Here is a 26,743-nt window from a genome sequence, read left to right as displayed (position 1 = left end):
TATCTCAATTGGATCATGCCATGATATTTTCACTGAAAAATTGCACATGCACTGAGTTGCAGCAAAAATTTGTTATTCTTTTGATAACCGAATAGCAGAAAGAACATCGAGTGGACGTATGTCGGCAACATCTCGAACAGGCCAATGAAGATGAAACATTCATGTAAAGAATCATAACGGAGATGATAGCTAGGTTTACAGCTACAACATTGAGACAAAAGTTCAATTATCACAATGGATTGGCAAAGCATCGATCCATTGTCAAAGTGATGCTCTCTGTTTTCATCGATTTTAATGAAAAATTGTGCATTTTGAATTCTTCCCCCAACACGACTTATAACTACATCAGTTTAACAACCAGATACTCATGGTCAACATAAATTTAATCTATCAAATTACTATAGTTCTGTTCAGCAATAATAATCTTAAGCTTGTATTTTTAAATTATATCATTCTTTTCGGAAAATGTTATAATTTTTACATTTTATTGATATTAAAACTAGTAAGCAGTGTTGGTACATGGCTGTTGAATGTAGTCAAGACAGAATCCTTTATTTCCCATATCATTTGGTGCTTCTACATTGTTTGTATGGAAATACAGTCGAAATGGTCTCACTGCACCTTTAACAAAAAATAACAGTAAAATAAAATAAAAATTATTTTACATCATGTATTGTTTGTAGATATATTTTTTATTTAAAAATAGATTTTACAAAACAACTGATGGTAGAAAGATGAAATGTAGTTATTTAATAGACTCTATTATAGTTTCAGAAAACCTTAATAACCTACCTCCAACAAGTACATACGATAGTTATTTTTCCACTTGAAAAAGTATTTACTGATTTGTTGCAAGTTGTACTTGCTGGAAGTATATAACTTTATCATGTAATTAGCTGGCACTGTTCAGCTTATCAGCTGACTGATAACTTTATTAATTAATTTACCTGACATACTTATCTTAACATGAACATCAGATTGCCTTATTTGCTTTTATCATCTCAATGATTGCTTCTGATAAATTTCTGGAAGAATTACAGTCAACTACTGATTTACAATATAATTAATAGCTTTATACATCATAATAAAATTAATTTAATTTAAATAAAACTGTAATTATGAATTTCTTCATAAATAAGTGTTCTATGTCATCCATAATAATACCTCTAAATTAAAAACTTAATCCTGTAACAACACCTTCTAATTCATTTAAAGTTCTGAGTTTGACCATTAATTCATCTCTGGTATAACATGTTATTTTGTAACAAGAAAGACCTTTTCAGTTAGCTTGCTGTTGGTTGTAACTTTCAACATAGGTGCAGCTTATTCAAGCTCCATATGATATACTACTAATAACTTCACTCTATATTCTCCTATGGGATAATATCTTGTGGAAATTCAGCTGAATCTGGAAGAATATTTAAATTACAGACTTTGAGGGAGACGTGGTAAATTTTTTAAGTAATTAGAAGTACCTATCCTACTCTTTTCATCAGATATTATCGTAGATTTATTTTTAAGAATAATCTTCTGTGAACACAATCCCAGATTGCTTAATACAACTAAACAGTTTGGCAAAGAAATAATTCCCTGTCTTGTAACATAATTTAGTCTTTCTTTCCATAAAAAAAACTCTCTACTATCAATGTCTGAATATTAAATATAAATACTTACCAACCCATAATAATGGCTATTGCCTTAATTATTATCAGGACAATTATGAGTTCTAATGATTCAAGAATGAATTACTGATCACTAATCTTTACTTGGTCAGTTGCTTTTTAATATCTGATTAGAGTGGGATTTGATAATATACAATAATCTATTGATACTTGTCCAGGACTTTTTAACTAAAAATAAAGAAAAACTTTAAATATTTCTTCTGTTTACAAATGCTCTAGTTTACGTTCTGAATATGCTTTGTTTAATGTTTACTACAACTGAGGCAAGAGCACTTTTTTTAATCATTTTTGCCTCCATTGCAGATTTTTTAAAGATTTTTTTTCTTCCACTTCATCAACTTCGTAAAATTTTTATCTTTCTATACCCGATTGTGCTGAGCTGGGGGATTTCTCTTGTGATTTTTCTTCCTTGTCTTGGTCATAATCAATTATTTCCTTTCATTAAAGAAAAGAAGCTTCATTTCTTTCCTTCGGGAAGCCTTTTTCTTATCTACACTTCAGGAATTTTTTTATTTGAAGTTTATCAAGCTTTTTATTGTGTACACTGGATTAATTCTTAGTTGTTCCATGAACCCCTTGTGCAGTGATTTTTTTTGTTTGTAATATCCTCTGATATTACACCATTAGTTTCCTCCTAGAAAAACTTTCTCAGATGTTTAACTTTTCATCAAATAAATTTGGTCAATTGATGTAGCAATCAATAGCTGGCTTCTTATTCAGACGGTATAAGTTTCTTATCCCAAAAACAATTAAAATTTTTTTTTGCATGTATCATTTCATTCACTTCGTCTTCCTCTAAATCATTTCTAATGGATGTTTGAGGCTGCAGTAGAAAAAAATCAGGCCATAGGATCAATCTGACAAAAATTTTGGTGTATTTGGATTCTTAAGTTATTATTTAATGTTTTATTAAAAGTATAAAATATATACACACGATGTATGTGTCCTTATTTCATTGTACATACATTTGTTTGCCTTAATTTTTTTTATTTTATTTATCTTTTATGACTGCATAGGATCACTTTAGTCAGTCCATTATCCAACTCTCTTCAAAGGGACTATTCAGGTCTTGTGGCCTTCCCAGTATTTTTTCATATATTCCAATCTTGCCCTGATGTTGAAAATGTTCATGTCATGAGTTTCTTGTGAGTGTGAAGCGAGTGTTTTTGTCCTTAATTCTTTCATTTAATTTTATCTTGTCTGTGGTGTCTTCTGGTGTAAGGCCACTTTCCCTTATTTGCCTTTCATTTATTGAAAAACGTAAAAAAATATTTTTATAATTTAGATAAGATTAGCTTACTTAAAACAGGTGATTGAGTTGTAGATGAGTCTGTAGTCAAAGTACCACCACAAATACGATCGAAGCACATTCCATTAGCAGCAGCTGTTCTATCATTGTTTGTTAAACAAGGTATAGCAAGCCAGTCTGCCATACAGCCCATGCTTACTGATCCTGCGACTTCATTCTGACCTGACGTATTACCAGTTAAAGTGAATGACTGTGAACGGTTATTACCTGCAGCATTTAAATACCAATAATTAGTTTTAGTAAAATTATTACATTCTATAAAATTGAAAAATATTTTTTAACTGTTTCTATAGGCAAAGTAATTTTTCATTTAAATATATTCCTTCTACATTATATGTAAAACTTACACCAAAATCTTTTTACTCTCCCTTTAAAAAATCAAGAAAAAAAACAAAGAAAAAAAACACATGGGTTGAATTGAAAACCTCCTTTTGTAAATTTAATTTATAAATGAATTTAAAGCAAATTCATGAGTAATATTTCAACATGAAGTTTTATTATAAAACACTAAGTTTACATTTAGTTAGTTTGCAAAAAATCTTACCATTATCAGCACATGCATTATATTGTATACTACAGAAATTTCTCTCTGAACGTATACATATTGAATAATCCTGATTAGATAACTGGAGCCCTGACATTGGATCATAATTAAATGACTTTATTTGACCAGTTATACCAGTAAAATATTGCAAACAACCATCATCAGCTGTAACCAATGCAAACAGAATACAATATTAAATTAATTACACACATAAATTAAAATACCTGATGGGCTAGAAGTCAGCTTTCCCCAATTAGTAATAAGGAAAGAGTTAATAAAACATCTTTTATTATTACATGTTTACTATACATCAGAAGATGTGTTCATGGATCTTCTCTTTTTATGTATTTGTGGCATTTAATCAGTGAATTAAACATTTTCCAAAAAAAATTGTTGCAATTTATACAAGAGGTGAATGAAATGTAATGCACACTAGAACATAACAGGAGAACAAAATTTGTTCTCACAACTCATTGCCACCCTGATAAGCACATCAAAAGAATGAGTAGAACAAGTTATTGCACATCTAGGCTATCATACAATCTGTTCACGCTGGTGCCATGTAAACTCAGAAAAGAACACTGAAAGAAATGTTATGAACAACTTCTGAAACATTATTATGACAAGAGAGATGATTTCCTTTTTTATATTGGAAGAGAAGACAAGACTTCGGTGCATAATTACAACAAAGAAGAAAAAACAGTAGAGACTGGAATATTGACATTATGGCTTGCCACATTAAATAAAATTCAAATCAATGCCCTGCATAAAAAGACCTTTTTTTTGTTTTATGTTAGGAGAGGGAAAATTTGCTGCCAGACGCCCAGCAGCCAATTTCATTGGGTGTTTGGAGTTTTCCACATAAGGCGGTGACCCACTAGAAACTCTCCTCATCCCATGGTGTGGTGGCAAAAACACCTAGTGAGGTACACATTGGCACATTTCACGTTCCTGGCACGAGAAGTAATTGAAGAAGCTAGAGAGGCAATCTGAAAAATGTGTTGAATAGAAGTCAGCTATGTAGAAAAGTAATAAATAAATGTATTTTTTAATGCGTAAATAATAAAGTTTGTTCATATTTTTCAGTTTTTGTTTTTATTTCAATACGAACCTTACTTTAAAATTACAAAAACACGCTTCGTGTTTATATAAATGGAATATGCAATTATACAAATGGAATTTGAATCTAGTACCTACTAAATAAAAAGCTGATAACACTAACATTCCACCATGAAGGATGGCAATGATATTCATGAGACCACTTTTCTTCAATTTAGTAATGTTATATTTAACACTAAATTTTTGAAACAAAAAAATTAACCAGAGTTTATAAATAAATTGCTTTTAATTACATCAGAATAATTTCAGCCACTTATGCGACTTTATTCAGTGACTTTTTCTCACCCTAGCATTAGCTGATGTTGTTGTTGGTGATATTTTCAATTTGGCACAGGTATTTTATTAGAATATTGTCAAAAAATGAGAAGGATTTTAATTGTATCTGTTCATCTATTATGTTTTTGTTGTGTATTTATAAACTGGATAATGTTCAAATGTGTTAAGATTTTTATGTTTCAACAGAATATTAAAATCGTTATCAAGTGTTAATATCATAGATATAACTTTGACAGTTAATAATTTTAAACAATTTTCATTACCAACCATCATGGACAAAAATATATCAAATTTGTACAAACCTAGCTTAATGATTAGCAAAGGTAGTAATGAAGAATAATGAAAGTATCAGATATAACTTAACTAATTTTTAAATCACATTTAATAAAAGTTTTTTTTTTGAATACACATAAGTACAGAAATTTTATTACGCCCAGTTGCTACTTTGTTTAGAAATGAAAATAAAATTTATATACATTTTTGTGATTTATGAAGCTGGAAAGTAATGAAAATAAAGAGTTTCATCTAAATGAGTGATAACCATTTTTGAGCTATAAATATAAAAGTTTAACCACTCATATTTTTTATTTTGCAGTTAACTGTAGTATTTTGTGATGCTGCTCTGATTAAGGTTTAATAGTTTTACTTCATCCGTGAAAGCAAATGTTGAGCGATTCCTTTTTTTTGTCAATGGAATTATTTACCTATACATTCTTGACAAAAAATAAATATATTATTACATATCAATCAGATTAGTTACTGTCTCATGATAAACTTTGGAGGAGAATAGTAACATCTCCATTTCATTAAGAAGGTTCTGGGTTTAAATCCTAGTTAGGCTTGGATTCATCACATTTTCCAAGATTCATACTTAATCATCCAAAAAAAAAGGTGACAACACAGTTGTAGGACTTTCCCATCATGCAGCTATTTATAAACAAAATATGATTAATATATTAACGACATTGAAAAAATCCCATGTTATAATTACAAGATTAATAACGATGGTTTGAGGTTAAAATTGTAAATTTCAAACTGGTATTATTAAAAAAAAGCTTCTATTTCAACAACTTTAAATATTAAAATCGTTTTCAGCGCCCTTGAAAATGTAAAAATTGATACCTCACATGACTGTGTCACATGACTAACGTAAGGTAATTGATACCTTACATTACTTTTTGCACAAACCCTAAAGTGAGAGTCAAAGTTCAATTTTATAAAAAAATCTTTTTTAAAGCAGTCTTGATTACAGTAAAAATGAGAAAGAAGAAAAATGTTTTAAAAAAATTGACTTTTGTTTTTAAAGCAGTCTTAATTATAATAAAAAGGGAAAGAAGAAAAATGTATGACTTTTGGTCAGGTTTGGCCGTTTGGTGGGGTTTGCGGCTCCCAATTAAGTAAAGATTTATATGCTTAATTGAACAACAATAGAAGAAACCGCAATGAAAAACAATCATCACAGTGATCACAGTAAAGCTTCAAAGTTTAGAGCATTCTTTGGGGTGGGAGTGATATTTTGCAAATTTTGTTTTGCAAATATTGTTATTTTTTAATTTCTAAGAAAAATAGGACCTTTATTAGGCAAAATCTCAAGATACTGAGTGTGACTTTGCTCTACAGCCTCACCCCTTGACCTTTTAAGTTGAAAATTTAATGCCATCAATGCCCCATATATAGAAGAAATCTGGACAAAATCAGTCGAACAGTTCTGGAGGTATAAGGTGATTTAGTGGCCAACACCAAACACACACACTTATATATTAACATTAACATCCGGAAAATTTCCATCCGGTTTTTTGGGTTCCTTAGGTGTCAAAATGTCAAGATCTGGTGAAAACCGCATATGCTCAAATTGAACCGATTACAATCGGTTCACGACATTTTTCAATGTCGTTAATATATTAATCATATTTTGTTTATAAATAGCTGCATGATGGGAAAGTCCTACAACTGTGTTGTCAGCTTTTTTTTTGGATGATTAAGTATGAAGTGACTTTCTCTTCTAGAACTGTAGCGTTATCTAGATGGGAAAGTAAAATTTTAGCTGTACATCAGTGTATCATTACTTCAGTGAATAAATAGATGTGTTTATTACAAAATCACCAGAGAGGTTACTGCATAAAAAAATTCACACTAATTTCATTAATATCACTGTCACAATTAAAGTTGTATGAATTATTTTACAAATACCAAAATGATTTTTATTCCACAACTGATGGTATTTAAAAAAAATACACTATAATAATTAAATTTTCATTTTTATAATTTGTTTACCTCTATAATTGGAGCTACAAGGTATTTGACAAATTCTTACTTTCCATTTTCTTGGAAATGAGCCTCCAGCAGTTATAAATGTAATTGTTACAGGAGTAGTTGTGCCGACTCCTGCATCGATGTACACTGAAAAGATAAAAGTGATAAAGTTATTGTTTTGTAAGATATAATTGTAGATAAGTTCTTAATAATTTCTCTTAGTATCATGAGATTAATTATAACATTTCTACTGTTATTGCATGGTTTTTATATTTTTTAGATTTTATTGCACATGTTATCTTATAATAATAATAATATAAACTTTGACATACTTCAAACACTCTATAACTTGTCCACATAAGATTTTAAACTTCTCAGTTAAATATCTTGTTGTTATTGATAATGTGCTTTTTAGCAATTACAGATATATTAAATTCCATCCAAATCTTTGTTTTTTTATATATACCTAATTATTTGGATTCTTTAAACCCATAACTTCTGAATTTATTAGTTATAAATTTTGTATCTATTATGTTTCTTTTCATATAATTAGAAAATATTTTTGTAATTCAGTATATTTTCTTTGATTGTTTGTTTATTGATGCAGTTAATTGACTATTATTAGTTTTATCTAAGATTTAAAGCAATCATTACTCTAAAACTTTATTGCAACATTAAAACACAGCGATTCTTTCTGGTGTTGCTGTTAACTCCTTTGTAGGTTGCTCGAGAGAAAGCATTTGTAGTTTCTAAGTTAACTAAGGAGGAGATAGCAATCTAAAACCGGCAATCTATTTCCCGACTATGGGAAGAGTTTAATCTGACAATAATTTGTATGTTTACATGTTTGTATCCTGGAATCAATGACAGCTATACTGCTTCATAAATTCAGTGTTGAATTTCTGTGTGCGTACTAATAAATAGAATTGAGAAATACAGCTGTCATTTTGTGTAAATGGAAATATAATTTTTTTTTTTAAAAGAGTGTCATAAAAATCAAAAGGATAAAGAGTAGAAGGAGACTAATTTAATCACTTACTATGATTACCACTATTTTCTCCACATATAGGATTTATCGGGGTGCCTCCAGAAATTATGAATTGATCGTTACTACAAGTATGATGAACTGGTTCTGGTCCCATTGTAGTAAACTGTACAAAATCAAGCCTAAAATAAAAACAGAAAACTCTTAATGAAGTATTTTAGATAGATATCTATGGTAGTTTTAATACTGTTTGTTACATAAGTTAACAAAAAAACAAGAAATCCATTGCTAGTCAGTAAAGAATGATGTATGGAAGTTATTATTCTTAAAGTTAATTCTAAAGATATTCTTCATCTAGGTAATGTTTTAATGAAGTTATATTTATATATAACATTATTTAATATTCAAAATCAATACTCTCCAAACCAAAAATTTACTCTGTTTTACACCTTAAATATTATTAATTTATTTAATTCACCACTCACCTGTGAAATCACAACGTAGCAGTAGTTTAATGCATTTTTTAGGGTAGGGCTGTGATTTTGCATATATTGTTATTGTTAAAAAATGTGCCTAAGAAAAATATGATTTTAATTAGGCAAAATTTTGAAATACTGAGGGTGAACTTGCTCTACACCCTCATCCCTTGACCTTTTAAGTTGAAAATTTAATGGCATTAATGCACCATATATAGAAGTAATCTGACAAAGTTTGGTCAAAATTGGTTCTGTAGTTCTGGAGATATAAGGTGATTTAGAGGCCAACACCGAACACACACACACACACACACACACACATACATATGAACATTATCTGGAAAATAGAAAATTTCCATCCGGTTTTTTGTGTTCCTTAGATGTCAATGTCAAGATCTGATGATATGTCCAAATTGAACCGATTACAATACTTTTCCTTCTAGAGCTATAGCACTGTCTAGATGGGAAAGTAAAATTGAAAAATATTTGGTTTTGTTGACTATTAAAGCTTCAGTATTACCATTTCTAATTTAATAAGTATTGTTTAATTAATTTTTTTCTGTACGAATTGTGTCACTAAATTTAAAGATACATTCTGTGATGGTTTTTTTCAATATTAATTCAATGAAAATGATTTAAAACTAGAAATTTTTTTTAACAAACCAAACCAAATTTTATAAATCTAATGTTTTTAATAGCCTACTTAAGTATGTTTTCAGTTATTCTTGTGATGTGTTTCAGTGACTAGCGCTTCTATTTTCAGCCTGGTTTCAAACCAATTTCTTCTTATTACCCACATTTTTTTTGAATTAAACAGACACATATTTAAAATGCAGTCAAGACGTGAGTTGGATTCAAATTGTGTCTGCTATCTGGTCCGATTCACCAATCGGATTCACCGATCGTATCACTTCTAACGATCTTGTCAATTTCCTGAAGAGGGTGATTCATGATAAGTAGCAAAGTGAATGGGAAGCTACTATGAACAACAAACTTTGCCCAATTAAGAACCCTGTTTCACTGTGGAGCTCCTCGTGTAGAATTAATTGTCGAGAGGTTATTTTTGTCCTTTGCGAGTAGGACATATTAGGTTCACTCGTCGATATCTTTGATTCAAACAATGCACCAGTTTGTGCTCACTGCACTGGAGGCTAACATTCAAACTATTCTAGTCAATGATGAAACAAGGTTATCTTATGTTTTACAATTCTTTAGCCCCTATATAAATACATTTATGTATATAATTGAGGGTACATTTTAGGGCCGTCAGTTTATATTCAAATATTTGAATTAATATGTTTTAGCTATTTATGCCATTTTCTGTAAAACAGATGGTAATGTAATTATCTTAATCAGATATATAGCGCGATATATCTTTGTGTTTTTATTTGGATCATAGCATACGCTACAGTTTTTCTCATTTTAATATGTATTTTAATTGTTTTTTAAACATGTTTTGTGTTTAATTAATTTATAATTGTGAATTTTTAACATTTAGTTTTTAAAACACATACATTGGGAACAGGTGATGATAACGCCAAAGTGTTTTTTACCCATAAAAAAAAACAAAAAAGCTATCTGGTATATCACTTGGTGTTTATATATCTCATAATGTTCATATACATCATGATATGACCAGGTCTTGACACACTCCAAAAAATACCTATTCTGTCCATGTGTGGAATATTAAATTTGTCATTGTTGGTTGATTTGTGATTTATCTCTATGAAGTGGTTAGTAAATGTTGACTGCATACTGAAATGGAGGGTTTTTAAGTGTGTCTGGGATTGATTACATTATGTTTGATCAATGCAAGACATTTTTTAATTGGAGCAGTTCTTTTTATACATTCTAGGGGTACTGTGTTATTTTGGTGAATTGGTTTCGTGAGTAATGATTGTTTTGTTTGTTGTTCAAGCCATATTTTATCCAGATTTAAAAAGGATATTTAAGTTACTTTCTCTATGTATTTTGTTTATGTTAATGTGATACATATTTGTTAATTTTTTATTTTGTGTCAGAATGTCAGTTTGTTTGAGTACGTCAGAGTGAATGAGTTTTAAATGACTATCTGGAAACCTCCAGAATGTATGATAAAGCTTTATTTTTATTTTGATATTAGATATTTTGGTTTTTATTCATGTTAGTCTTTTGATAATTGTTTTAAAATCCTTTGGTTCATCAATTTTTTTTTTTTTTTTTTTGAGTGGGATTGATTGCTACGTTCATTTGCCATTAACAAATATAGTATTTAGTCAAATTGCACCCTAAAATTATTTAATCTTGGTGATCTGCATGCAAGAATCAACTTATTAAAAGTTTATGATAAGTGCCAAAGTGAATGGGATGCTACCATGAACAATAAACTTTGCCCAATTAAGAACCCTGTTTCATCGTGGAGCTCCTCATGCAGAATTTTATTCTCACTTGAATTTATTCTCACATCAGGAACTTAATGCAGGGTGCTATTCCCTGAGTCATATTGCAGAACCATCAGGTTGTAAGGAAACAGTTTACTATTTTACCCTGACCCTGAATATTGTTAATTAGAAACTTGTAGTGATGGTCGCAATTAGTGATGGTTAGAATTAGTAGTTGGTGATGGTCGCAATATCACCTAATGGCCAGGAGGTAAAACTGGCAGTAGTTTAATACCTTGACTGTAGCACCAGTTGCATATGCACATGTGCACTTATGGTGAAGTGCCTATTCTCCCTTGATTTTTCTTCTTTGTGAGAGATGTATTTTTTGTCTATTCTCCTTATTTATTTTTTTATGTCATGCTGAGTAATTCTAAAGATTAAATTCTTGGTGACCATTACCACACCATTTGAATGTAAAATTGTATCGATGACTAGTAGATAGTATTAGAAGAGGTAAAATCTGTAGATAATAGTATCTTGTACTACTGGAATATCAGACACTGAAGATTTGTGATGCTTGAAAATTATATCCATTAAAAAAACAACGCTAACTTATTAAAAATCAAAAATAACAGAATGATATAAATAATAGTAGTGTTAAAACTTAACTGCTATAATTACCCTCAATCTGCCAAACTTCCATGTTGGAAAAAAGTGTTTTATATTGTAACATTATTCTGTCTGATACCAAAATTCATATTTTATAAAAATAATGAATTTTAATCAAACTAATAACTAGTAAAATTTAAAAAAATGAATTTTAGTATGCAGAATGAAAAAAAAAGGTTTGTAAATAATTGCTACTCATTTTAAATTTAAAGAAAGAAACAAGTTACAGTATAAAAAAAAAACAATGCTTAATTTTTAAAGGATTATATTGAAAAATTGTAAAAAGGGTAAAAATAATATTTAAAAAATCCATTTTATTATAATAACAAAAAGAACTTACCTGTATTGACATACATCAGCATGAGCCTTGTGTATAGTCAGTTGGCATGTTCCTGTCTTATCAGTAGGATTTGGATAATCACTGTTTACAAAATAAGTACAGTTTTTGTTTGTACTTAGACCACATGTTGACATAACTGTAAAAAAATATAGTAAAGCATATATTTTGTTAATTCCAGTTGCCGAAGAAAACACCACCAATGATACACCATTTATATTGATATATATGGATATAACAGTGAAACTGAACAAAATGCTGTGGTACTGTATAGGCAACCAAGAGAATTATGGGTATTATTAGATAATATCAAAAATTTATATTGATTGTAGACTGTTTATTACCATAATGACATATAATAATGCAGTGTGTAATATGTATTTTTTTCTTTAAACAATAAAAACTGCAATAAAAGATTTTATTTTATTATTTCTGCACTTAATAACTAAATAGCTCATAAATATGAATTTAAAAAAATGTTAATGCTGTGATTTGAACTCATCCTGACCTGTAGAGGAAGACACCGCCTTGTGACAATTCCGGTTGCAACACCATCCCATCCATTCCTAGCCATGATGGGCTTTACTGGAGGTCTTCTTCCAGAAACTCAAACCTGATTACGTCTCTCAGTCATCAGTTTGGTCTTTATCAGGATGCCACCGATGCAATTGCCTTGACAGACAATTCTATCAGTGAGAATAAAAGTGTATACTGAGTACATCTTTCATATCTAATACAGTGTAATGATATATCTTATGGTTAAAAAGAATACTTACAGATACAACAAACTCCAAAATTGTTAGCACAAAGCCCACTAGCAATGCCACCTGCAGCAAAACATTCTGAAGCTGCTAAACATGTACCATTATCTCCAGAAGCAGAAAGACAATCTTGATTTGGAAACTGTACTACAGTGAACAATGATAAAACTGTAAAAAAGAAATTATAAAATAATTTCTATTCATGACCAGCAATAATACATTTTATTTTCATTAAAGTTATAATTTTTATTACTCTTCTAGCAACTATTACAGGAAGCTGATATGTTTGTGTAGTGTATTTTGTTTATTTTTATCTTTGTAATTCTATTAATAGCTGCATTCATTTTCATTAAATTGCTATTAAGTGATTCACCTTAACTACTCAAGTGATACTAAATTATATGACAGTTTGAGGAAACCAAACAGCACATATGATTTCTCCAAATCAAAAAAATTAAGTTTGTTTCAAACTCAACTAGTGTAATTTCAGGAAAAATGCTTGAAAAAAAATTTCAACAATCTATATTGCAGAGTTTCATAATAACATCATCATTCAGGAGACAGAAAAAAGATTACTTATTCTGTCAGTAGATGTATTCTCATAATTAACTGAAGATCAATTAAAATAAATAATTCATTTCCTTCTACAGAGTTTACCTGTAATCAAGTTTTGTTAATTTTAATTTTATATGTGCTGCTATTCTATAATTATAATATGCTTGTACATTTCCATTAAACCCACTGTTTTCCTCTCAGTAAAATTTCAATATCATTTGTTTACTGTTATTTATTTTCTTAACTACAATTCTTAATTTTTCTTCTTTCTATGTACCCATATTGTTCATTTATTTATTTTTAAGTGTTTGAAATATAAGTTTTATTGTAGTATCGCAACAATTACACTGATTAACATAATTTTTGTTTTCTAACATGTGATACATGATTTTAATCTATTTTTGAAGCTGAAAACGAATATGAACTCAGAATCTTCCTATCAACCACCATTTTTGAAAACTTTTTAAATTTTTTTTAAAAAGGTTTTTTCATTTTCCAACATATAATTACAATTTTAAGTTTCTTTATTGTACTTTGTTAGCTCATTTTTTTTTTTTAACTTTGTTTACCAAATTTGTAAGCGATAAATAAACAATACCAGACAAAAAATTAAATCATATCATAGTAACATATTACATCATATCTAATACTGAAGAGTGAGCCTTCATGGACAAGATTAATCATTTCTGTGCAGGTCAAAAAATGTAGCTGAAAACACAGCTGTGTTGTTTGTATTAAACACTGGATTTAGGAATGAAATAATTTTGTTCAGTCTGATTACTGACTTAAATTTATTGACAGTGCACTGTCATAATGTCTCAAAATTGTGTAAATGATGTGGATGCCTTTTGTTATGTATGTGGTGAATTACCATAAAATCAAATAGAAAAAACATTACACACCTTTAATTAAAAAAGGATATCATTTGTACTTAGTGTAAAATAGATGATCAGGTTAAAACGTGGACTCCTCATATAGTATGCGCTAATTGTTCTGTTTATTTAACAGGATGGCTGAAAGGTACATGGAAAGCTTTGCCATTTGGTGTACCTATGGTTAGGCGTGAACCAAAGGATCATGTAACCATGTTACTTTTGTTTAAAAAATATGTCTGGAATTTCTAAAAAATCTAAACCAACTGTAAAAATAACATAAACTTGAGGACTGGTGCCTTTTCATAGATTCGACCAATTATAGTTTAAAAGTGGTTCTACAACACAACGGTAACAAGTATCCTTCGAAACCAATCGCTTATAGTATTAATTTGAAAGAGAAATATGATGTGATGAAAGAAGGTCTTGCAAAAATAAATTTAAAAAACATATATGGTGATTTCAAAGTTACTATATGTCGTTAGACATTCAGTTAGGATATAATTAGTACGTGTGCTTTCTTTGCCAATCGGACAGCCGAGCTAGGGATAAACATATGTTCCAAAGAGTGGAAGAAACCACACAACTTAACTCCAAATGAGAAAATAATATTTATGAGCCCTTAGTTGAATACAAATAATATTTTTATCCCCTCTCCATATGAAGCTAGGGCCAATGATTAATTTTGTAAAAGCCATGAAGAAAGATAGTCCCGGATTTTTGTATATCAGGAACAAATTTCCGAATGTAAGTGAAGGAAAAATAAAAGAAAAAATATTTTTTGGTTCTCAAATAAGAGAGTTGGTCAAAAATGATGTATTTAATGTACTGTAGAAAGTTTAGCTTGGGCTTCGTTTAAAGACGACTGCAAACATTTACTCGGTAAACAAAAATCCGACAATCGCCATGATATTGTTTATCAACTTCTTACTTCATGCAAATCTATCATATTTAATATGTGTTTGAAAATACAATTCCTCCACTCACATCTGGATTTTTTTCCGGGCAAACTCGGAGTCGTAAGCGACGAACACGGAGAACGTTTCTACCAAGATATTTCGATGTTGGAATCCGTTATAAAGGGAATAGAATACTAACATACAAGCCGATTACTGTTAGGCTTTAATTCGGGATGTGCCTGAATACTATTTATAAAAGATAGCATCAGGGAAATCATTCTAACACAGGTATGGCCATGCAAAATTATAAACTTTACAGATTTTAACTCTAACCCTAATCTAACGTAATTTTTTTTTAAGCGTAATTTATTTATTACTAAGGGTGACAGAAAAATTATATTTACAGAATTGTAATATACCCAAAAAAACCAATTCCAGAAATGGTATCGCACTATGGAACCATTATTTTTTTTTTCTGTCCATCAGTGTAATTTATGCATTCAAGCAATTTAAAATCTACTTCAAACTTAATGTCAATTAAATCTAATGTATTTCATATGTTTTCTAGTAGGTGTTCATAAATTATTTAGCAACTACAGGATAAGTAAATGTAAGGAAAATGTAAGTTTACATTTCATTAACACAGTATAGTTTTAATTCGTGTTTTTTTTTTTATCCATGGGTTCAGCATCTTCAATATCAACCAAACAAAATCTGACTTACACCCACAAAACCAGAAATAAAAAAGAAGGATGAAGCATAAGTTAAGAGTGAGTGACAAAAAAGGACCTATCCTTCAGAGAGCAGAAATATAAATAAACATTTCAACAAAAGATAAGCCCTTTCAGGCACGAAGCGTACCCATCTTCTCCACGATCCTTCTCTGATACGAGCATTTTACCATAGTAATAGCAGCACATTCCTGATAAATGATTTTTGTGTCAGCAAACTTATATATATATATATATATATATATGAAATATATATATATATATATGAAATATATATATATGTGTGTGTGTGTGTGTGCAATGACCAAAATTGTCTTTATTCTAGAAATTAAAGAGCTACCCAATAACATCTATGGGGGTTCTGTAAAAATTAATTTGCCCATTAATATAATTTTGTGACATGCAAAAATATTTAACTTCACCAAACCCCCTCAATAGAGTTGGTTCATAAAATTAATGCTTGTTATAAACAATATGGTTTATAAAAAATATTATTACAAATAAGAGGAATATTGAAAAAATAATATTTAAACCATTCATTATAACATGCATATAAATGTGTAGAAGCTGGTCTTAAAATTCAACCAGTTAATACTTAAAACAACGTATTATTTAACTTATTTGAACAATAAAAGGAGTATGATATTCTTAAGGTATTTGTTTATGTGGAACATAATTCTTTATGATTATTAGTAATTAAAAGAAAAGTAATACTTACATCTGCTGTTTCGTTGATCATTTATTAATTGTGATTGATTTCTGTGGCCATAAAAACACCATGTACACGTACTTGTTCTAGACTGCTGTTAAAGTAGATTAATAAAGTTTTAATTACGCTAGTAATAATCCAAACTATTAATTTTTTAAATAAAGGATTTTCAATAACAATTATGGTGCAGTTAATTGAAATATTAAATTTAATTATTTAATTGAGACAGAAACCATTGTTAGAATGGACTAATCATGGTAAAGAATAAATAGTATTCCGTGGCAAAAAAAAAGAATTTTCAATTGTCATCTTCAATGATTGAATATATTTACATATTAGCATACCAAGCTAAACAAATCAACAATAACAGTTGTACCGACAAAATTTTAAAATAGTCTAAGGTCGTTTAAATACATACGAGAGGTTATTTGTAAAGTAAAGATTGTTTCATTGTAAAAACGTTTATTCTGAAAACTTTATAAATATTTTTTATTTCTCTTAAACTACATACCTTATACTACTTCCCTATATAATCGCCACATGAATTAAGACATTTATCGTAGCGATACACCAGCTTCAATACACCCTCATCGAAAATTGAACTTCTTTCAATTTCCCAAACAAATGGTAATCACAAGGAGCTAAGTCCGGATTATATGTTGGGTGATTGTAAATTTCCCATCCAAATGTTCTCAGTAAATCACGTGTAGGACACACAACATGTGGACGTGCATTATCGTGCAGCAGGACGACGCCGTCGGTCAGCCGCCCACATCGCCGATTTTGAATGGCACACCGTAACTTATGTAGAGTTTTGCAGTAGGCTTCTGCATTTATAGTCGTTCCACATGGTATGCAAACAATCAGCAGTATGCCAAACCGATCCCAAAAGACTGTCACCATCAGTTTGCATCCAAATGGGTGTGGCTTGACCTTTGTCGGTCTGATTGGTGATTGAGAATGATGCCATTCACTTGACTGCCGTTTTCTGTCTGGCGTGTAATACGAAATCAATGTTTCATCACGGTACCGATTGAATTAAGGAACTTATCACCTTTTTCTGCACAGCGCATCAAAAATTCCAGAGCAGATCCCATTCGAATTTTTTTGTAAGACGTGCGGCACCCAAGATCATAAATCTTTCTGAAACCTTTGTGGTAATGAACAATAACAGCTCTTAAAACATTAGGAAAAAAAGAGCCAGGTCGGAAATCGTTGAGCGACGCTCTTTTCTGTTTTCATCATCGACGCGTTTCAACAAGTCCTCGGTGATTATCGAGGGCCTCCCCGAACGTTCTTCATCGAGCACATTAATTCTTTTATTTCTAAACCTTTTACACCATTTTCGGATGTTTCTTTCATTCATTACATTATCACCGTACACAGCAACCAACTCCCTATGAATTTCAGTCGGCTTAACGTTTTGATGGTTTAAAAACGTATGACTTCCCGTATTTCACAGTCGGCGGCAACATCGATTTTCCTATTAATTTTAAAATGTAATAACTCACACGTAATCAAAGATACTACAACGCGACAACTTACAGACAACAACGCAGTGTGCATGTTACTAACGTGGGCACGAACGACACAGATTCGCCAACCTTTAAGGACATGTAAAAATATCTAACTGAACCAAAATCCATTCAGCCATACCCCTTCACTAGAGTTAGTACGTAAAATAGATGCTTCTGTAAATGCTTGTGATATATTTGTGTGTATCTATAAAGCAACTTGTCCTGACTGACTGATTCATCAACGCCCAGCAAAAACTACTGAAGATAAATTGATGAAAATTTGTATACATATTGTTTTTAACAGTGTAAGAGCACACTAAGAAAGAATTTTTTTTGAAAGTTTAAAGAGTTAATATGTAGTAACAATTAAATATACTATATTTAATTTCACGATAACAAATGAAAATAACAACTTGATTTTTGGTGTGTATAATTTTCATTTAAATATCTGAAAACCAAATTTAAGATTTTTCGAATTTTGACCTTGAAAGTGGTGAAGAATGATACAAATTTTGAACAATGATTGCAAATTTTCCACATTTCCGACTATATAAATGAGATATTCACTAGATTAGGGATTGTAAATTCTCTTCAGATGAATATTTAAAAACCATTTTAGGTTTTTTTTTTAATTTCGATTTTTTAAGTAGTGTGCGGCGCGGCGCCTCAATCAACACACCCACAGTTAGTGTATGTGCTACGCGACTGGGAATCTGCCTTCAGTGACTTCACTAAAAAAACATAAAATAAAAGTAATTAAAAAAAAGAGAAATGAAGTACAGTCACCTCCTAGTGGTGTTTGCCAGGTAATGCTAAGAACCGGGCGTATACATTTTACCCATACAAAGTACGGGTAACCAGTATTTTTAAGGGGTTTTAAATAAGGGTAACTAATGTTTTCAACCCTTTGGGTAAACGCTGAAGGGTGAGCGAAGCGAGCCGTGACTGACTAAATATCCCCTGACCGCGACGGGAAACGCAAGTAACCAAATAGCGCGGGAGAAGCCGCGACAGGGATGCAAGGTTGGAGTTTGTAATACATTATTTCTTTATCTTTAATGGGCAAAGTTCCTTTATCTTTCTTTTTTTTCTTTATTTAATCGGTGGGCAATAATTCGTTGTTTGTCGTAAATTCCTTCTAAATTTTTTAATAAAAAAATGTTATTTACTATCTTATCAGGATTTAAAAAATCTAGAAACAATACTCTTGAATAAATAATTTTTATTTATAAATAAATAAGTTTGCTATTAAAAAAATATTGCGGGTGAAGCGTCATTGGTATCGCAGCGAAGCTGAAACGAAGGAACACTAGTAGTGTATGTGTGTGTGTGTGTGTGTGTGTGTGTGTGTGTGTGTGTGTGTGTGTGTGTGTGTGTGTGTGTGTGTGTGTGTGCGCGCGTGTGTATGTGTGCGTGCGTGCGTGCGTGCGTGCGTGTGTATAAAACAATATGTCGTGAATGATTTATAATCAACGCCTAACTAAAATTATTGAAGATAAATTGATAAAGAATTTGTACACACGTTCTTCTTACGGTGTAAACTGCACAATAAGAAAGGAATTTTTGAAATTCTAAAATTAAAGGGTTAAAATGGAGTAACATTAAAGTTACTATATTTTTTTATTTCTAGGTAAATAAAAAATTTATTTAGATTCGGAGTAACAGTACAAGGTGAAAAGATAAAGATGCTACGATTTGCTGATGATATAGTAATTCTAGCCGAGAGTAAAAAGGATTTAGAAGAAACAATGAACTGCATAGATGAAGTCCTACGCAATAACTATCGCATGAAAATAAACAAGAACAAAACAAAAGTAATGAAATGTAGTAGAAATAACAAAGATGGAACACTGAATGTGAAAATAGGAGGAGAAAAGATTATGGAGGTAGAAGAATTTTGTTATTTGGGAAGTAGAATTACTAAAGATGGACGAAGCAGGAGCGATATAAAATGCCGAATAGCACAAGCGAAACGAGCCTTCAGTAAGAAATATAATTTGTTTACATCAAAAATTAGTTTAAATGTCAGGAAAAGATTTTTGAAAGTATATGTTTGGAGTGTCGCTTTATATGGAAGTGAAACTTGGACGATCGGAGTATCTGAGAAGAAAAGATTAGAATCTTTTGAAATGCGGTGCTATAGGAGAATGTTAAAAATCAGATGGGTGGATAAAGTGACAAATGAAGAGGTATTGCGGCAAATAGATGAAGAAAGAAGCATTTGGAAAAATATAGTTAAAAGAAGAGACAGACTTATAGGCCACATACTAAGGCATCCTGGAATAGTCGCTTTAATATTGGAAGGACAGGTAGAAGGAAAAAATTATGTAGGCAGGCCACGTTTGGAATATGTAAAACAAATTGTTAAGGATGTAGGATGTAGAGGGTATACTGAAATGAAACGACTAGCACTAGATAGGGAATCTTGGAGAGCTGCATCAAACCAGTCAAATGACTGAAGACATAAAAAAAAAAAAAAAAAAAAAAGTAAAAAATAGCCCACCGGGCTGGTCTGGTGGTTAACTCGTCATCGCAAATCAGCTGATTTTGAAGTCGAGAGTTCTACAGTTCAAATTCTAGTAAAGGCAGTTACTTTATACCGATATGAATACTCGATCGCGGATACTAGCGTTCTTTGATGGTTGAGTTTCAATTAACCGCACATCTCAGGAATGGTTGACCAGAGACTGTACAAGACTTTACTTCATTTACATTCATACAAATCATCCTCTGAATACTTTACGATGGTTCCAGAGACGTAACAGAAAAAGAGGGGTAACAAATAAAGATATCAACATTATTTTTTGGATGTGTAATCTTCATGTCATTATCTAAAAACTAATTCCAAGTTTAAAGAGTTAAAATGAATATTGTTTTTTTTTTTTTTTTTTAATCGACTATCTTTTGAATTTCTCATTAATAGTAGTATAATCTATCCACATACAGCATTAATTCGACCTTTGACCCCATCATCAGAAAGCTAGAACATTTAATTTGACACCTTGACAAAATTTATTGGTTTTTTGTTGTAATTTTTGGGGTCATCTCAAACCCGTGTTTTACTACGTATTTTGCAATGAATGCACTCTTTCAGCGTGAAAATTTAACTAAAAACAGGAAGTAATTGTGGAGGGGCAGTCTCCCTTGAATGTTCCAGCTTTCTGATGATGGGGTCAAAGGTCGAATTGATACCATATGTAGGCAGATTATACTAATATTAACAAATAATGATATCAACATGATTGTGTGTGTGTCTGTACGCGCGCGTTAATTTGGATTTTTTTCAGGGATGGGATGATGTAAGGCGCGGCAGCTCAACCAACACATCCATTACCACTGTTACGATATGTGCAACATATCCAGCTGCATCTGCCTCCAGTTACTTGGCTAAAAAACATTTTAAAAAATATTTAAAAAATTAGAAATGAAATGCGATGATCATCTTCTACCGGTGATTGTCAGGTAACACTAAGAACCAGGCAAAATACTTTTTACCCGTAAGAAGTACGGGTAACCAGCTATAACTAATATTTTTTCGATGGAGGGCAACTATTTTGAAATCTGCATTCATCAGGTCGCTCAAAGTTTCGGTCCTGTACTGACTAAACCGTTGCTCTGAAGAAATTACAGTACACTGATTCTTATAAATTGAACTAGCAATTATTTCTATTTATCGTTATTATTCTCACAAGCATGCGTTTAATGAACACAGACGGGTCCAAGTGGCAGAGCTCCCTAGGTAGCGGAGAAGGGCATGCAAAGCAAGTCCTGACCTGCTAAATATCCCCTAACCACGACAGGAAACTCAAGTAACCATATTGTACAAGCGAAGCTGTAACGGGTGTTACAGATATATACGAGATACATTTATAAGATACATACATTATCTTATTTAATACAAAAAAAACTAGTACCACTTTTAAATTATTTTTCTATCTTCTAATAATAAGTTATCATAGTATACGAGTACTTGTATATTGTGACAATATACCTGTTCATAAAATACCATTTGTGCTGAACCAAACACGAAAAATATTTTTACTCACCACCAAACATATAAACTTGTTAATTTGTTGCAAATCAGTGTTTAACAGCTGATTTTCAAAGTCAAAAGTTCTGAGTTTCAAATCTTAGCACAAGTTAGTTGCTTTTATATGGATTTGAATACTAGACAGTGGATACTGGTGTACTTTGTTGGTTGGGGTTCAGTTAATTACATGTCTCAGGAATGGTCGGCCTTAGTCTTACTGAAGACTTGTTGGGAGGTTGTTTATTGTTCACTAGTTCAACAGATTGTAGTGTACATATTAAAAAAAATTTTTTTTATTTGTGAACACAGATCACAAATGAGTTAATTATTTTAAATTGAACCATAAATGTGAGTAATATTATAATCAGTAAATATGAATCTATTTATAAATTCCATTAAAAAATAAAATACTTATGTAACTTACATCAATTATTTTGCTCTTTGAATAATAATCCTGAGATGAGAATGAAGTTGTCATTGTTATTAATAAGACACTGTAAACAATGTTTGCAGTCATGACCTATAAAATTAAAAGTAATTTTGTTCATATATGTTTAAATTTATGTTACAGTAAAATTAAAAACTGAGTAAATAAAATAAATATAAATTTTCATAAAATTTATTTTCCTAAAGATTGGATGTTTTTTTAAAAAAATTACTTGATTATGATAGGTTTTTAATATCAAATTCTCTTGTACTAATTATCAAGACAAGAAATTATTTCTATCAATAGTAAAACTATTCTTATTTTTATTGCACTTGTTACTTCATGCAATTGTGATGACTAAATGAGCTAACAGAGAACCCTTTTAACAGCGATCTGAAGTTACTGTACTAAAGAGCTTTTGTACACTGCAAATTGATTAACATATGAAGAATAATCCTACATAATAACTCTTTGCTATATGTTGTACAAATTTTTTTTCAATATTCTTGCATAAATTTTTACAGGAGAGAGAGAGTACAGGAAATACATTTTATAAAATTATTTTTTTCATGGATAAAATTTGTTCATTTCTGTAGCCTATTATACAAACCGTGTACAAAATTATAAGTACAAATAATTATAAAGATGAAATTAAAAAAATTAAACAAAAGCATAAAAGCAAAAAAATTAAACAATTGATAACTATTAATTGTTAATAGTTAATAGATGTTAACATTATTAAAAGTCCAGGCATGTTGTGTTGTGACGCAAAATGTTAGTAATGCTTTAATTTACGGGTAGATATTAAAACCGGCTTCATTCAAATGTGTTACAATTTACAGATAAGTTATTATACCGTTTTACAGATAAGTTGTTATTACCTCTTAACCCTTTTACAAAGGGTTAAGACTAGCGGTTTCATTTGTTAATCTTAATATTCATTAATTGTTTTATTATTGTCACTTATTACTATTACCATTATTGTATTTATCACCATTGCTATTATTATTATTAATTTTGATAATTAATAATTATTATTATTATGAACAATAATTATGTTCAATAGTTTTTAACATAAATACTGAACTATAAACTATAATTATACAAATATAAAAAACTGTCAGTCTCTCAATATCCTGACTGAACCGCGAACCACGCGACAGTATTTTACAGCTATGCATCAACAAATTCTTTACTGGTGTATTCAGCTATACTATTGTTAGTGTCCTTGTATTAAATTGGTAAGAAATCCCTTAAGAACATAATCAAATAATACATTCTATTTGTGTTGTTTCTATTTGTTTTACATGCTGTTGTCAAATTTTACTTATTTAAATTAATTACCAGCACTTTCTTCAGTACAGTCTTTGACAGCACTGTTGTAATGGCACCTATCATAAAAGATTAGGAAACCTTTAAGTGGAATATAATATGATAATATACGCTTAACAACTGTAAAGGATATTTATCTTGCACATTGACAGTACACTCAACAGCATCAATTTTTATAAATCATAGAATCACAAATACTAAAACATTAACCACAACATTCAAATTCTACTCATAGTAAATAAAAGTAAAGATATCAGTACACTGAAACAATATTAAATTTATAGTTGAACTAACTTTTCAAAATTAGGACATCAAAGAAAAAAATAAAAGAAAACCATTATTAAATTATATACAAAAAAGGTTTCTAAGCTTTTAACTGATTACAGTGGTAGCAGACACTCCATTGAAGAAAGTGCTGATAATTAGAAAGCCTTATGAAAAAATGTTTGAGAGCTAATTGTTAATATTTTTTTTATTATTTTAAAATAATTTAATTGTTATTTACAATGATAAAATTTATAAGATTAAAAATTCATATTTAAAAAATAAAAGAATATACTCTAAATTTTTAAAGATATTTAACAAAGAATTTTTACAGTTTGTATTGTAATTATTTTTTTTATAAATTCAGTGACATGCATTAGAGAATGTATTTAAACATTTTAAAAAAGGTTGACATAAAAACTAATTTTCAATTATTTAATAGTTTATACAATTTTTTTAGAAAGTGAGTTATTTTATCCTTATTATTTTTCAAAAATGTATGGTTCATGTCATAAAATGAGATATTTTGATTTGCTGTAAATTTAAGATAAATCAATAAAGATAATAGAAAACAGTTTTTTATCAATTTTTTTTTTTTTAATAATAAAAAGCTGACAAAAGTGGTTATGAACCATTATCTGATAATTTTCTAATCTAATTAGCTACAATGAAATTAATTTTCCCTCATCAACTGCATAGTGATTCATGGAAAAATTATCTTTTAACTGCTTCCAAGTTTCCTTCCTGCTCAAATAATTATGAGAGTTATTGTAATTATTAAAAGTGCATTGGGTTTTAATTTTATACAAACAATTTTCCTTACCTGGAATTTTTTTTATAAACTACAATTTTAGTTTCTATGTAGTGAAGTATATGTTGAATAAAACTGAACATAAACACTGTATGTTTTCTTATATATAGCTGATACGCTTCACTTACCATGTGTGAAAATGTACAATGCCCTTGTTTGTATATTATTCTTACTTATAATTGCTGACATTTTGTGGTATTGTTTTAATTTAATCTTTAACACAATTATAACAAATTACATAAAATAACATCTTTCTTTTCTTACTAATACAAAAATGTAATCGATTACTCTATTACATTATTTTGCTTCAAATGTTGCACAACTAATAATTAGTTCTTGCAAAACATATAACTTTTTCTTATATGGATCACAACATTATAAATTTAATGAATTTAAACCGTAAAATGGCAAATTACATTTAGAGTAATTAATGTTCCACAGATACCTTTTCAATTAATTAACATCATATGTTAAAAATTTCTAATAAAAAATTTGTAATGTGTGATCAGCCTTGCCACATTTTCACTAACAATGTGAGGGCAACATTTTTACTACATTTTTACAGCCAAAATGTAACCCGTGTAAGGTATGTATGTTTTTTTTTTTTTTGAGGTGGAAGAACCCCATTTACGGGCACCAAAGCAGTGTTGGATTCGCTAACAGCTACAGAAAATGTGTATGTATTCCTGCGCACTACTGATATCATAACCAGTGAAGTTCATCTGAGGTGCAATTATTGCTAGTTGAAAACTTTTACCAGGCTATGTATGTTTGGTCCTTCAAATATTATTTCCTAGAGCGGTGGTTCTCGGACTTGTTTTGTCTGTTACTAATCTGATCGTTAGTAAGCTGAAGTAAAAAATTAATTTTCTTTTTCGTTACATTCACTTTTGCTAAGGTAGATATAAAATTCTTTTCCAGAAAAGTAGGTGTAGGAAGTTACTACAGAAGGATATTTGGTCTCTTGAAAAACAGATTTTAATTTATTATAATTCATTTCCTTATACCTGTAATATTTTTATTTATTTTTGAAAACTTTTGTTACTTATTTTATCATACAGATGGGCTCTTACTTTGGCAAAAGTTTTTAATTCCAATACGTTTGATTTATATTGGGTGTTCACACTGTTATCAGATGATAAATAAATCTTTAACAATAAAGATTCTTTAATCTTTAAAGAACATTAATCTTTAATGTAAAGATTAAGAACATTAATCTTTACAAGATTTCACTTTATAATTTGTAATTAGATACAAACCGCCGGGTTAGTGTAGTGGTTAAATTTATCTTCAGAAAATCTGTTGATTGTCTAAGTTGAGAATTCTAAGGTTTAAGTCCTTGTAAAGGTAGTTTCTTTTATATGGATTTGAATGCTGTAGTGTGCTGTGTTGCTGATACACAAATACCCAGACCCAGCAATAGCTGGAAAACTTGATGGAGAAAACACTATGTCAATAGACATGTTATTCTTATATTTTCATTTTAAAATATTTGTTTTGAATGTAATACAATAAATAAATTACTGCAATGAAACATGGATAACAGGAAAGAAAAAAGGAGAAGAATTGAGGCCTTTGAAAAGAAGTCCTACATACAAGAGATTGTTGAAGATTTGCTAGGTTGATAAAATTTGAAATAAATAAAGCTTAAGACATGTAGGAGAGTAGAGAAGAAACGTTTACACTAGACTCTTGTAAGTAAACTGGATGGTTGGGTCATGCATCGAAATAATCAAGTTTATTTTATTTTGTAATGCAAGGACGTAGAGAAGATAAGAACTGGAAGTTAATGAAAGGAATGTATAAAACAGTTAATTGAGTA

General features: G+C 30.0%; 1 protein-coding gene and 1 pseudogene across 1 annotated transcript; one reads left to right on the top strand and one right to left on the bottom strand.

Moving 5' to 3' along the window:
- Positions 1-499: 499 nt before the first annotated feature.
- On the bottom strand, positions 500-26,384 carry LOC142329526 (uncharacterized). The gene is made up of 9 exons (XM_075374199.1): positions 26,329-26,384; positions 23,859-23,905; positions 12,790-12,942; positions 12,017-12,152; positions 8,223-8,350; positions 7,205-7,330; positions 3,536-3,700; positions 2,983-3,198; positions 500-621 (listed from the first exon to the last, which is right to left on the bottom strand). The coding sequence occupies exons 1-9, from the start codon at positions 26,382-26,384 to the stop codon at positions 500-502; spliced, it is 1,149 nt and encodes a 382-aa protein (XP_075230314.1).
- On the top strand, positions 25,604-25,729 carry LOC142329617 (U4 spliceosomal RNA; annotated as a pseudogene).
- Positions 26,385-26,743: the final 359 nt, after the last annotated feature.

Source organism: Lycorma delicatula, chromosome 8 (genome assembly GCF_047948215.1).
Source record: "Lycorma delicatula isolate Av1 chromosome 8, ASM4794821v1, whole genome shotgun sequence".
Classification (NCBI taxonomy): domain Eukaryota; kingdom Metazoa; phylum Arthropoda; class Insecta; order Hemiptera; family Fulgoridae; genus Lycorma; species Lycorma delicatula.
This window is presented reverse-complemented; position numbering and strand designations above follow the sequence as displayed.